The following is a 15,253-nucleotide window of genomic DNA, read 5'->3' as shown; positions in this document are numbered from 1 at the left end:
TTGCATGAGAATCACACATTTGATTTGGTAAAGTTGCCTAATGGTAGAAAAGCACTCAAGAACAAATGGGTATACAAGATAAAGGCAGAAGAAAATAGTTTTCAACCAAGATACAAAGTAAGATTGATTGTGAAAGGTTTTAATCAGAGAAAAGGTATTGACTTTGATGAAATTTTTTCACCTGTAGTGAAGATGTCTTCTATCTGAGTTGTGCTTGGGTTAGCAGCTAACTTGAACATAGAAGTTGAACAACTTGATGTGAAAAACTGCATTCCTTCATGGTGATTTGGAGGAAGAGATCTATATGGAGCAACCAGAGGGTTTCGAAGTCAAAGGTAAAGAGCATCTTGTGTGCAAATTAAAGAAAAGTTTGTATGGGCTCAAGCAAGCACATCGACAATGGTACAAGAAATTTGATTCTTTCATAGAGAAACATGGGTATAGTAAAACTACTTCTGAGCATTGTGTGTTTATCAAGAAATTCTCTGGTGGTGATTATATTATTCTCTTATTATATGTGGATGACATGTTGATTGTTGCTCATGACACGAAGAAGATTCAATCTTTAAAGAAAGATTTGAACAAGTCTTTTGCAATGAAAGACTTAGGTCCTGCAAAGCAAATTCTGGGTATGAGAATTACTCGTGACAGGAAGAATAATAAATTGTGGTTGTCTCAACACAATTATATTGAGAAGGTGTTAGAGAGGTTTAACATGAGCAATTGCAAACCTGTTAGTACTCCACTTGCTACTCAATTTAAATTGAATTCTGATAAATGTCCTACAAGTGAGAAAGACAAAGAAGAGATGAAGAAAGTTCCTTATGCATCCGCAGTTGGTAGTTTGATGTATGCTATGGTATGCACAATGCCAGATATTGCTCATGCAGTTGGAGTTGTTAGTCGATTTCTCTCTAATCCTGGTAAAGATCATTGGCAAGCAGTGAAGTGGATTCTCAGATACCTCAGAGGCACTTCCAAAGTGTGTTTATGCTATGGAGGTGATGACATGTGTTGGATGGCTACACAGATGCAAATATGGCAGGTGATCTTGATTCTAGAAAATATACTTCTGGTTATATGATGACTTTTGCAGGGGGAGCTGTGTCTTGGCAATCAAGACTACAAAAGTGTGTTGCTTTGTCCACTACTGAAGCTGAGTACATTGCAGCAACTGAAGCTTCTAAAGAACTCTTGTGGATGAAGAAATTCCTACATGAGTTAGGCCTCAAGCAAGATAAGTTTGTGTTATTCTGTGACAGTTAGAGTGTGATCCATCTCAGCAAGAATTTGACTTTTCATGCAAAGTTGAAGCATATTGAAGTGCGGTATCATTGGATACGAGATGCACTGGAAATGAAGTCATTTTTAATTGAGAAGATTCATACTGATGAGAATGGTTCAGATATGATGACGAAAACCTTGCCTGTGTCGAAGATGATATGCTGTAGAAAGAAAGCTGGCATGGTTGAGCAGTATCTTCCCACTTGAGTCGTGAGGGGGAGATTTGTTGGATGGGTTCACTCCCCAAGTGGAACCCACTAGTTTTATTAGTATTAGTATTAGTATTAGTATTAGTATTATTATTATTGAAATAAAAGAAGAAAAAAAGGGTATTATTGGGCTACACCTACGTGAAGGAAATAAAAGGGATTTAGAAATCCTAAGAATTACAAGAATGAAAGAGAACGGCTGTCAGAGAAGAAAAATAAGGGTTTGGTTTCGGCGATGGTAACAAGTGTGTAGCAAACTTGCTCATTTTGATCTACAAATTTAGTATGTTATTTCTACCACTGAGTTTGTCATTTTATATACAGTTTGAGTAGTTTTATCTTCTTTGAGAGTAACTTTGGCATACCCATTTTAGTGGAAGGTTGTTATAAGGTTGTTATTGTTGATTGATGTTTCCTATTGTTATTAGGAAGACTCTGGTGTACCCATTAATTATTATAGTGGAAGTTTTACTAGACTAGGTCCCGTGGTTTTTATTCTCTCAATTCGAGGGAAGTTTTCCACGTTAAAAATTGTGTTTGTCTCATATTTAATTTTCTGCCAATTATTTTTGCTTGGTGGAATTGTATTTTCTGTTTGGCCATTTATCTGCACAGGTGGGGGGAAAAATATTTCGCACTATTGAGATAGTTATCGCTAATTATCTCTGATTTTTTCACAACACACCATTATAATTATGTATTTGGAATTTATTTAAATATTATAGTTATGTATTTTGTAAGAATTGGTAATATTTTTAATGATTCAAAATATATATCCTATTTTGTTGTCCCTGCTAGATGAATTTTCTGGATCCACTACTAGAAATATTTCTATGAAAAATATCAAGATCTATTAAAAAGAAAATTCTAAATTAAAAAAAAAAAATTAATAACTTTCATTTTCTTCTTTCTTTGTCCCAACAATGTTCGTTTAAATTCAAAAAATAAAAGAATACGGAGAAAATTGAACCCAAATTTGACTCTTCCATAATTAAATTTCATATATAAATTGGTTTAATTTCTTCATTGGACCTTTAACTTATTTAAAAAGTTAATTTGATCTCATAACTCTAAAAACAATCAAGTTGAACACTTAATTTATGAAAGTTAACACAACTTAGTTCTTTCTGTTAAATATGTGTCAAACAGTGTTAAAGTTCTTCGATGTGGCATTTGAGTTATATATAGTTGTAACGCTTCTTTAATTCACTTCTTCATCTTCAAATCAATTTAAGTTTCTTGTTATTTTTGTGAAATAGGTGAACATCGAGCAATATCAATTTGCCTTCTACCTCATAACCATGCAAATATAGAAATTTTAGTTCAAGAATCTCAAAATGAAAATACCTAAACAATACATACTTATTATTTTTTGTCAACCTATGACTACAATGACAAAATTGTTTTTCTCTGTCACTAAACTTGTATTTCGCCACCTTCGACATGCCATTGTTTTTAATTGTCGATAGCAGAACACCAAAAACACCTCTCTATCCTTTGCACTTTTTCTTTTTCTTTTGTTTCTAAGATTGCAGTTTGTTTTATATAAAACAAAAAACAAAATACTTATATTTAAATAAAAGTACACATAGTTACATCTAAAATAAATCAAAATCATCTTTCCACTTTGGTGATACGTCATGTAAGTTGTTAATTGACTTTGACTAACAAATTAGAAGGAAAAAAATCAACATGCGGTGAGAGACACAAGTTAAAAAACTAACTTTTAGAGTTACGGAACCAAATTAAACTTTTCAAATAAATGAAAGGACCAAGAGATATTTCTTGTAAGTATAAAAAGTATTGGTACCCAAAATCCATATCTAAAATGTTTGACCCTGAGAATTACACTAGGAATCTCACAATGGCCTAAGGATCTAGATATTTATCTCTTCATAGAACCATCCTATAAAAGAGTCACACTTTTTTAAGTGCAAGTCATGCAATCACAGTTATTTAGAATATATCTCACTCTCTCCAAATCTTACTTACTTAACGTTAAAGTGTTCATAAGTACTCCGATCTAAAATTGCTCCACAGTACTCCGTTAACGCTAATCATAATCGACACTTACAAAGTTCCGCAATCACAAAAATTTATGTTTAAAATTTATAGGTCTTCGGTAGAAAGCAATAATATAAAATATTTATAAATTAATGTGAAATTTCTAAATATCCGTTAAGGATATATAAAAAATATACCTCTTAAATAATTGTTACTACTTTTTCAAACAAAAATAAAATCAAATAAATAAATCATTTTAAAAAAGATAGATTTCAAAAATAAAGATAAAGCAGAAAAACTAACTTTTAAAAAAAAATATTTCTATATGTAAAAAGATAAAATTTTAAAAATCAATTAAAAAATTATTTTAAAAAGGATAACTTTTCAAAACACCCCTTTATCAAAATCAATAAATCAGACAAAAAAAAAAAGAAAAAAAATAACGTAAAATAAATAAAAATTAGAAACACCCTTAAATAAGTGTTACTACCTTTTCGAAACACAACTTTTCATAAAGATAAATTCAAATCAATTTTATTTTAAAGAAAAAGATAAGTTTTCGATACACATTAAAATAACGACATATCTAATAAGAGGTAACTTTTTTAAAATATGAAAAACTGATATAATTAAAAAAAGTTATTAAATATAAACTTTTATATTAAATAATTTTCAAAAACTCGAAAAGATATATATTGAAGAAAACAAATTAACTAAATAAGAGATTTGGCTCCTACGGTAGTCAAATTGGTTAATATTTATAAAAGTTGTGATTTTAGAACATAAATTTCGACACAAACACTATATATGATGGTTATTTTTTTTTTAAATATTAAAAAAACTTTTTAATATAATTTTTATCATTAATTACTTTGAATACTTCATTAATATTTCATTAATCACTAAAATATATAACATCAATCACTTTAAAATATTTTTTTATTTACTAAATCGCATAAATACAAAGTTTTAATATCTTACATATTAGTTGTTAATGAGATCATATTAAATAAGTGGTTAATGATATAAATTTGTATATGTATCACACAAAAATCTCAATAATAAATATTTAATCTAAAAAAATTATTTTTTTTTTTTAAACTTTTGATATTTTTCTCAAAAATAATTGATTTTCTTTTGAAAAAAATAATAATTTTCACCATAAATACATCTCAATTTTGTGTAGTTATAATGATTTATGCATACTCATTTTTTGTACATTTTCTCACGACATTTGATTAATCACAAAAAAAAAATTAATTTAATTGAATAGATAATTAATCACAACCAAAAATATGATTAACTCAATTACATAATTAACTTTAATTTTTAACATACTTTAAATTAATCATCGACTTAATCAAATTTGACTATATCTTTCCATGTGATTAATTGGATGTTAATATCATTAGTTTACGGTGAAACATTTTTGGAGTAATAATGTAAAATAAATAGCAAAAAGGTCCTAGGGAATCCACAAACCTATGTGATACACAAGTAGAAGAGGGAAGGTTGAATATATGGCCATTTAATTTATAAAAATAAAAATAAAAATAAATGACCGAATGTTGCATACATACAAAACAAAAAAATTCTAAAATATCAAACTACACATTATTTTATTTTATTTTTTCTTCTAATTTTATACGTTACTTCCACTACTGATTCTTATAAATTATGTTTTCTACATATAAAAGAAATTATTTCACAATACTAGTAATATTCAACAATGAACATAAACATATAACAGCTAAAATTAGGGGAAAATTATAGATTATGGAATGCAACCACTTTATTTCAATTATTATTTCTCCATTTTATACAATGGAAAGGTTAAGAATTGAAAATTTTAATTACAACAATTACAAGCACAAAAATGGTCATCCCAACATGTTCCAGTTGCATGTATATTTTTGCATGCAACCTTACAATAGACTGTGCAAACCCAAGTCTCCCCTTTATGACAAAAATGTTCTGTGTATTTAGTACATTCACCCTCTACCATTAACACTTGATTTCCTACAATAAATATATACCACAAACATTGTTAGTTTAAGAGCTAGAAAACTAATGAAATTTCGCACAAAATTAACCAAGAATCATAAGTCATAGTCATACCAAAATCAATGGAGAAAAGAAGCATAAGAAGGGAAAAATATAATAGGATTTTCATGTCTTTCATTTTGACAAAAATTTCTAACTTTCAATGGTGATATCATATTCATTAGAAAATGTCTTTATATATATAGAAGTATAAAGGATATTAAATTACATATTAAATACAATGTCTTACGTGTCAAATGCTTGTTAATTCTATTTAATGATTTTTGATTTTTTTTAGTCAAATGTTTTAAAATTGTTAGTAGTATGGTGTAGTACAAATGAGAGGTATTTTGATTTCTTAATTATTTAATTGGAGGTTAAATTTCTAGACGGTGTGCATGGAAAAATTTAATAGGAGATATCGATCTCTTAAATGAAAAATTTTACTTTAAAATATTAGTATATGTAGTTGCGTGCAAGAGAATCATGTCTGATTGAATAGGTCAATCTTTTAAATGAATCTTTGTCTATCTCTTAAAAATCATGTTATTTTCAAAACTTTCAACTAAAAAATATTATATATGAACCGACGACGTCAAAACTCGAAATACTAAGACATACACTTTAAATGCTCAAAACAAAACTATAATTTAAAACAAGTCAAAGGATGAGAGGATAAAAAAAAAAAAAAATCACATGCAGTAGCATTTTTTACTTTAATCCACTTCCAAATAAAAATAGTTGTTGAGTATAGTATGATTCTCTTTAAACGATATTTATTTACACCCTTTTTAGTTTTGAAAAAGTATCGATCTCTCTTATATTTACTAAAAAACTACATCAAACATGTTTGTTTGCCACATTTGCATTTATTTATATCATTTATTATACGAACAATTAAAGTTTTTGTTTTAATTTGTAGGTCTACGACCATACATCTAATATTTATAATTTTAAAATGTGCAATTATGTTCTTAGGAGCACAACCAAATAGTATATTCTAGTGTTGTTTTGATAAATGACCAATAAAATTATAAATAAACAAATAAAAAATATTATACACAATTTTCATAATAAAACAAAAAAATATATATTTTAAAAATGAATAAAAAAAGATGTGAATGTCATTTATCAAAAAAAATAAATACAATTTCCCGTATAAGCACTCTTTCTCGTGAAGATATTTGTATTTCAATATTCATAGTTACCTGAATGACAGTGCAAATGTTTGTGTTCCATAGATTAAAGAAACAAACGTACAAATCCAAGTAAAACAAATCGCTAACATCAAAGAGTCGTTGTAGTATAGTGGTAAGTATTCCCGCCTGTCACGCGGGTGACCCGGGTTCGATCCCCGGCAACGGCGAAATTTTTAGCTATCTCTGATAAACTCTTTTTTATAAGAATTAATTAAACTATAAATAAACTATCCTTTTTTTAAATTAAAAAAAAAAAAATTCCTTGTATTATATGAATGTTGTAAATATAATATTAATTTTTTCCTTTTTTGAAGAAAAAAATTATTAATGATATTAATACATTGAATAAATATTTTCAGATTTTTAATCTGACAATAAAAATATTAAATACTTGTCCAAAATCATAAATAAATAAAATTATACTTTAATTAAGTAGAATAGAAGTCATATAGATTATGAAACTATGTGAAATTATATAATATTAATTATTGAAAGAGAATTTAAATTCAAAAGGATATAAAAAAAAATATTAAATTTTAATCATAGTTTTAATCACTATATTTTGTAAAAGGGAATTGGGATTTTGATCTCTACATTTTTAAGTCTAAGATTTTGATTTCAAAACTTTTAATTCTCTATTTTTTTTTCACATGTGAAGTTGGTATAAAACTTTAGTAATGTAGCCAGCGATAAAGTTGATATGATCCTTTGGATAATTTTTTTTTTTAAAAAAAAAAGAGTAAAACAGAAGAGAAATATGTCCTATATAGATTGTTCAAAAATTAGTCAAATTAAACCAAATTATGTTTTGTCTTCACATCGTTTGTCAAATTAGATATTACTCATCGAATATGTCCTAAATTTTACAAGTGGATAAAATATTTAAAAAATTAAAGAACAAAATCAAATATTAGAGATTGAGGAGCCAGCAGCCAGAATTTTAAATTACATGAAAGTGAGTCCAAACTTACAATTAAATAAAAATGAATTTAATATGAGGAACATTAAACTAGATGCACATGAATTTAATATTTGAATCACCTTTCATAATTTAATCACATTGAAATATTCTCCTTCGCAATATGAATGATAATACTCAAAACATTAAATCAATAAAAATAATACTTTACAGATAAACACTAACAAGTGTTGATCCTGATTAAGGAACAAAATATATTATTTTTAATAGAAAATCACTTTCAAATTATGAATGCATCAAATACTATAATTTTGTAAGAGGAACATTATTTCTTGACCTCCCAACCCTTGTGAAGATTGATCACAAAACTTTGTTATATTAGAACCATTTGACAGTAACCAATCAATCTCTTCACGATTTAAGAGATATAAGGTTAGTTTCGTGATTGCAATGTGTAGTGATAAGATAAGTGGTAGTTGATCCCCACTTTGATCATTTACACTTGAATTTCATTGGTGTCGCAAAGTTGCCAAATTTTAAGTACTGGCTTTTTACCATGCATATTCAGTCATCAATATCTGTAATCAGATACTCCTCACATGTTACAGTACAATCTAATGTTAAGTGAATCTTCAAACAAAATTTAGAGTGAATAAAATTGCCAATCATTTCATCCATAAAAAATTCATAGAAGCAGATACAAGCTAACAAGTGTCTTATGATGTAATTAGATCAGCGTTAGCAACAAGACAGGCGTGTAATATCCTATATACATTGCTTGCTAAAAGAATACAAAACTGATATGCTTATTATGTACATTACATGAGATCTTCCATTGACTTTCAATGGAAGTGACTATACTAACTGTTTCTTCTGAAGCTTGTCATGAAACTAGCAGCAACAGAAACAGTAAAGAAGAAACCCTGATTTCATTGGCCACTTTAAAAGTAGATAATTGCTTACACTATACTGTTTGATGTTATGAATAAAAATTTGGAGACTCATAAGATTCTGTTTGCCTCAATCATCAAAGCTTTACCCTGTTAAAGAGTAAAAGAGGAGTTATGTAACTTATGTTATACTGTCTATAACTTTGGCACTAGTTACATGCAAGGGCATATATTATATGAGAGAGAGAGAGAGAGAGAGGGACCGCATTTTGTGTGCCATTTTCAGAGGGGAACCAGTGCATGAGAACACCCAGATTCATGACAGCAGGTATCAATTTAAACAAAAGCGGCGTTGTGACCTGTCAATCACCAATTATATGGTTAAAGTTAAACAACATGAATGAAGAAAAGAATTAACCAACCTCTGATTGAAACTTACCAGACTGAGAGCCGTTGTCCCTAGAAGGAGAAGATACATTTTCCCCTAACATATTAGCAAAGAGACCAAGAAAGTGAGGAAAAATGGGGAAAATGACAAACAAATAAAAATCACTGAGAAAGAAATTGGGAATGATACACATAATTTTTTATGACAATTCATATCATAGAAGAATGGAACAGGGCAAGAAATTTAGAGCCAGTATATCACTATACAGCTGTACTGAAGCTTGTGAGTATCTTTCACTTATATTTTCCGTCTGGTAGGAAAAAGTTCAGTAATAGGCAATTAATGGTATGTCCCCGAAATGTAGTGTGATCTTTTCATTTTTTAGGGAAAATAACGGATCATGTTTCAGGTACTGTTGGTCTATGGGCAATCCTACTTATGCGTTACTCATTGGGACATTCATTTCTGATGTGAGGCTTCTTCATACAAATTCCTAATAGTTCTAAACTATTGTCAAATCAGATGTATCATACTGCCATGCACATAAATCACCTACTGAAAGCTATTTGGTAACAACTTACCACAGAAAGCAGCCATACAAAAATCAACAGAAATTACAAATTCTAAGCAGCAGGAAAATTTGTAATGTCAAACTTAATGAAGCAGAGAAGGAGAGAGAAAAAACCTCAACAAGATGAAGATTTGAAGCACGACTCAGCAGAACAAAAGCAAATTCTCCAATTTGAGCAAGTGAGATACCAACCTAAAGTTATCATGGAGACAGACATTGAGTATTTAACATATGAAATTTAGAAAACCTAACCAATATATCATCCAAGAAATTGGCTATATACTTACTATAAATGATGTCTTAAGACTATACCCAAAGGCCTTTGTAACTATAGAAGCAACAGCAGTCTTAACAACAACAACTAAAATAACAGATGCAAGCAAGATATCCACATGGTTCCACAGGAACTGCACATGTATAAGCATTCCAATACTTGAGAGGAACAAAGCTGCAAATAGGTTACGAATTGGTTCCACCTACAGCATATAAACATAAATGTATGCGTTAGGTGGAAATATTATAATCTTATTACAAGCAAAATGTAGTTAATACTTCGGAAGCACTAAATTATCCCAAACACATGATTAGTAAATATTTTTATGGGGCAAAAAACTAATGGAGTGAAAAGGAAGTACAACAAAGACAACTAAGGCATCCTTCAAACCAAGTTTATAAAAGGAGAAAAAAGGTAAATAAATAATCAATAAAGCTGCCTTATCCATCTGCATATTTAGGATACCAAGTCCCTTAACGCAGATGAGCTGGATATTGAAAAGAAACCAAGAGAAACATAATAAAAGCTTTTTATAAGCAAATCATAACAGGTTGCTATAGAATACGAAACAAAGAATAAGTATATCATAAAAACAAATGGTTAATTGAAAATTAACAGTTAATAATAAATTAATATCACATAAATAGCAAAACAAAAGAAAATAAAAATTGAACTACAGTGAGGTGTGTATATAGCAATCCCAAGATAAATGTGTATTAAGACATCAGAATACAGAAATCATTAGGAAAGCATTGTATGCAAGCAAAATAAGTCTGATACAAGTTGAAAGTTATCAACCGTGAATAATACCTGATCCAGAGTATGTTGAGCAAAGTCTGTTGTAGAAATCATAACCCCAGCCATAAATGAACCCAGCTCAAGACTAAGACCAAGCTTATCACTGCACTGGAAAAAGATTTTAAAGCGTTAACAAAATATGCATCATCACTTGTAATTGACTCCAACAAACTTCATATTAAGATTTAAGACACACGTTACACAAGACCATTGAGTTCTGAATCACTTTTATAAAAAAAGAAGGAAGGACTGCCCCTGTTCAAACCTATACATATACTATAAATAACACTTTTCAACTATTAAAAGTAACAAGATCATTAAGTTCTAAATCACTTTTCTAAAAAAGCAGGATATACCATCCCCACCCAAACCTATACATATACTAAAAAAATTGAAATACCAAAAGTGCCCTACAAAACAGAGTGTAATATGGAAATGTAGACAGATGTTATTAGCAAGAATGCAAAACTTCTATGAATAAAAGAAGATGCTACGGAATAAGGAGTCATGAAGAGCAATCAACATAAGTTTTCTTACCCATGCAGATAACAAGCAGAAAGCAACAGCAGCAAGCTGATAAAGTTCATTAGTCTGGAGAATAGAAAGAAGAAAAATTAACTCATGAACTGCCAATATTGCAAATAACTTGATAATTAATCAAATATGCTTAGCCTAACCTGAGATGAGAGCCGCATCATCAGTTTGAGAAAGCGAGGAACAAACGACCAAGACAGTATAGATGTAGCAGTGAGATACAAGGACAATACTAGCAACCTGAAATTAAAAACTGTTAGAATGCAATAAAATTGCTTATAATATCTTTATATTATATTAGAGGATATTAGTTTATCTCCTAAGACTGGTTTTTAATCTTAAGGGTATGTTAGATTATCTCTTAAGACTAGTTTACATATCAATTATTATTATTTGTTTCTTTATTTCCCTGTTTATTTAAGATTTTAAGTTTACATTAGTGTCAGTTTACATTAGTGTCAGTTTACCCACAAACTACAGCCTCTCCCACAGGTATGCTTTATCAGGTTTGTAAAACAAATCTCAATATACCTTGGTAGTTGGTATGTTTCATGTGTTTTAACCCTAAAAATCATATTGTGCAGTGTTTCTAAGGTTTTAGAGTTAATGTACTCAAGTGTATTTGGAAAAAACATCAGGGGCTTAAGGTGTACCCTTAAATTCTAGTCAGCATTCATCAAAGCAGAAAGTTGCACAGGTATATAGCAAAATTACAAGATCAATTGGCTGGCATCAACTGAACAAATTTTTTATTTATCATTATTCAAAAGGGAGTTCATGAAATTACACAAAATATTCGAGACAGAAAGTCCAGATGGACAGACTTACAGTTTTCCCATTGAAATAATCCCTTGTAAAAGACCACTGTTACCACCCAAGACTGGGAGTAAAGCAAATAGTAAACCCACTGCACAATCCTGATATAAAGGTGATAGATGAAGAATGATATAGATCTTGAGATGAAAACTTCAAAGTACATTACTTCGTGATATTGTTCATACGTTTAATATTTAAGACTCAACAGGAAAGATACCTGAAAAATAAGAGTGCCAATTGTAACTTGAACATGAAGAGCATTATTACTATTCCGCTCCGCCAAAAACTTTACCACCTGGTAAAAATGTGAAAGTAAATAATGAATACTTCGAATCTCTTGCACGATTACTAACGATAAATATTGTAAGTTTCAGGAAATAGGGTAAAGGCATACCACTGCTGTTGATGACATTGACAGAAAGGAACCAACAAAAACACCCTCAGACAATTTTCCTCCACATAACTGCAAAGCAAATGTCCAATAACTTCAGTATCCACTACAATACAATCGCACCAAAGACCATGTCAACCACAGCCAGCACCATACCATCGCAAGAATTCCGCAAAGGAACATGAATATTACAATTTGAAGCAGCCCTCCAAGAACAGCAACAGGCCCAACCGCTTTTAACTGAATGGATAAAAATTTCAAAACAGATTCTTATTGAAAAATGGAAATGGAAAGAACGGATTAACCAATCTGCAATCACAAATATGTGAAACAGTAAAAGAAGTTTTGGCAAGCCGGGAATAGAAAACCTTTGCTAAGGAAAACTCCAGCCCCAAAGCAAAGAGAAGAAACACTACCCCAAATTGTGCAACAGTCTCAACCTATAGAAAAACAATAAGAAAAAAATGGTTAACATGATTAATTAACATGAGAATCATTACAGCTTATATTGAACTTCAAAGTTCAAAAGCACACTGGAAATATTATTCTTGAATCCTGATTGTTTCTTTAAATGATGGAGCAGTTAGTCATTACTACCAGAAGTTACTCTATATGCAGTGTGGCTGACATAGATCAGTTAAGTTTCAATGTAGAGGGCATCTTAGTGGTTTTCAAACTATTATTTTATTGGATTTTCCAGTACCTAGTCAAGATCTGTATTCTCATTCAATATGCCTATGTCATAAATATGGGATAAGTAGTAACAACGAAGATTTTCCATCCTTTTTCTAGTCAAAATCTATATTTAAAATACTCCAGTTACTTAATGTAATGCTTCTAAAAATGAAAGCAATTTTATTGATAAAAAAACAGGTACTAACCTTTTATTATTTGATTATACAACATACTATTAACTTTCTTCCAAAGAATGCATTAAGTACTCTGAAGTCTTAAGTCTATGGTTACCTTTAATTAGGCTAATCAACCCTAGAATTTATCAAACCCCTAAATCAACTTCAATAGTTCTCTGCACACAGTACCAAACAACAACCAATTGAACCCATGATAGTATCACTAGCAAGACTCCAGTTACTTGATGTTATACTTATTAATATTACCCAAATTCCTAACCTAACTATGGAGAAATCTACATTTCAATATACTAGTCAATGGTGTATATTATAAAATGTAATCTTCAACCACTGCAGTAAGTGAGGCCATAAATATTTTTAAAGGAGAATCAGATTAAGCACTCTGAAAACTGATCACAGCTTGCTTCAGTTAAAAATGAGAGTGAATCACTCAAAACAAACATACCTGCACCATTTCACTTATGAATTTTAAACCCCCTGGTCCAATAAGGGAGCCTGCAAGAAGATACCCCACAATAACCTACATGTATAAAAAAAAAGCAGATGTAATCCAACCCTCTGCTTAGGTCACATATCACTAAAATATAATTCAGAGACAAAAATCAACTAAGAAATCAGATGTTGTAGGAAGGAATAGTAACAACTACATACCGGTTGCCCCAAACAGGAAAAGACAATTCCACCGATGGCTGCAGAAACTATGATGACCACCAAATCTGATATTAGCCTACATGAATGTCCAATTACAAATTTGTTGATTAAATCTCGTGATAGAAAATAAATAGCACAGACTGCAACAACACAGATTTAAAAATGCAAAACAGAGACATTAACATCTATCAACAACATAAATTCATAAATTTGGCATAAAGGAAATGATAGTTGTACAAAATCTATAATAAATCCATCATCATGAGATACCTTGCTTCTCCATTTTAAGCATACAAACCTCCCAAGAGCAAATAAAGAAAATTATAAACCCATTTATTAATTCCAAATGAAGAGTAGAAAAGCAACATAGAGAGCAACACAACTACTTGGCGGTTCCCAACACTAACAGTCTTACATAACATCATGATAACAAATTCCACAAACAACCATATAGATTCATGAAAAACAAAAATTAGCCCAGAAACAAAGCATGTTGTCCAAGTTTAAAGAAACACAATTGATTATTCTTCAATTAGTCAACCAAGCTGATAAAGAATTTCCTGAATAGTAATTACAAAGTTAAAATTCAAAACGGATATCAACCTCACATCCACTTGAAGCACAGGATATTTGGATTTCTTGTTTGACATCACAAAGACGTTATCCTGTCATGCAATAGCATAAACAAGTAAGAAGGTTTAAAGTTTAAACATGAAAATGAGTATTTAACATAATGGTGGAGAAGAACCCTGAAGGCTTCAGATCACTTTTAAGCACCTTTTTGTCAATCAAAGTAGTCACATCATCAGAATCTTCATTTTCCAGAGAGAACACGTCTTGAAACTGAAATGATCTTGTGCCACTGAGGAAAATAATCATTCAAAATAATTAGTTATGACATATGAATAAAATTACATCTAAGTATCCATTGTAAGTAGCAACCAAGAAACTACATCAAGCAACATATGATCATACTTCCCCTCACGCGTATCATTTCTCTTAGCTTTATCATGAGTAATTTTAGCTACAGTCTCCAATACTGCCTGCAATGGCAGACCAGAATGTCAAAACTCATCTACTCATCTTTGCCTTTAAAAAACGATGAGAATATGTTTACATGCAATTCCGCTTAATTAGGGAAAAATCATAAGTGTTAGATTATCTAATAGCATACTCAGCATGCCTTAGACTATTTCTAGACTACCTTTTTTTAATATGTGTTCTGTTTTGATTATGATTAGTAGGCATATTGTATTACATCCGGGTTTATACTTTTAGCACTACACTTGTACCGAACCTAATTACTACTATAAATAGGACCATTGGGTTAGTACCTCTTTCATAACAGTATCATACATTATATCAATATAATCTTATTATTCCGAGTATTGTTTCACTCTCTCTTCCTCT

General features: G+C 30.1%; 1 protein-coding gene and 1 non-coding gene across 2 annotated transcripts in view; one reads left to right on the top strand and one right to left on the bottom strand.

The window, feature by feature from the left end:
• Positions 1-6,834: 6,834 nt before the first annotated feature.
• Positions 6,835-6,906, top strand: TRNAD-GUC (transfer RNA aspartic acid (anticodon GUC)). Its single transcript has one exon. It is a non-coding gene; the product is annotated as a tRNA-Asp (tRNA).
• Positions 6,907-8,307: 1,401 nt separating this feature from the next.
• LOC101503099 (K(+) efflux antiporter 5) overlaps positions 8,308-15,253 on the bottom strand; it is a 9,582-nt gene continuing 2,636 nt past the window's right edge. The window contains exons 3-20 of the mRNA XM_004506232.4: positions 14,819-14,886; positions 14,621-14,705; positions 14,447-14,508; positions 13,844-13,919; positions 13,638-13,712; positions 12,689-12,760; positions 12,477-12,560; positions 12,324-12,392; positions 12,147-12,224; positions 11,942-12,030; positions 11,257-11,353; positions 11,117-11,170; positions 10,592-10,687; positions 9,795-9,983; positions 9,622-9,699; positions 8,988-9,032; positions 8,812-8,907; positions 8,308-8,698 (exon numbers count right to left, since the gene is read on the bottom strand). Coding sequence (XP_004506289.1) covers positions 8,660-8,698; positions 8,812-8,907; positions 8,988-9,032; positions 9,622-9,699; positions 9,795-9,983; positions 10,592-10,687; positions 11,117-11,170; positions 11,257-11,353; positions 11,942-12,030; positions 12,147-12,224; positions 12,324-12,392; positions 12,477-12,560; positions 12,689-12,760; positions 13,638-13,712; positions 13,844-13,919; positions 14,447-14,508; positions 14,621-14,705; positions 14,819-14,886 — 1,452 coding nt within the window. The 3' untranslated portion in view covers positions 8,308-8,659. The remainder of the gene's footprint in view (positions 8,699-8,811; positions 8,908-8,987; positions 9,033-9,621; positions 9,700-9,794; positions 9,984-10,591; positions 10,688-11,116; positions 11,171-11,256; positions 11,354-11,941; positions 12,031-12,146; positions 12,225-12,323; positions 12,393-12,476; positions 12,561-12,688; positions 12,761-13,637; positions 13,713-13,843; positions 13,920-14,446; positions 14,509-14,620; positions 14,706-14,818; positions 14,887-15,253) is intronic.

This window comes from Cicer arietinum, chromosome 8 (assembly GCF_000331145.2).
Source record: "Cicer arietinum cultivar CDC Frontier isolate Library 1 chromosome 8, Cicar.CDCFrontier_v2.0, whole genome shotgun sequence".
Classification (NCBI taxonomy): Eukaryota; Viridiplantae; Streptophyta; class Magnoliopsida; order Fabales; family Fabaceae; genus Cicer; species Cicer arietinum.
The sequence above is the reverse complement of the archived record's forward strand: the minus strand, read 5'-3'. Positions and strand labels throughout refer to the sequence as shown.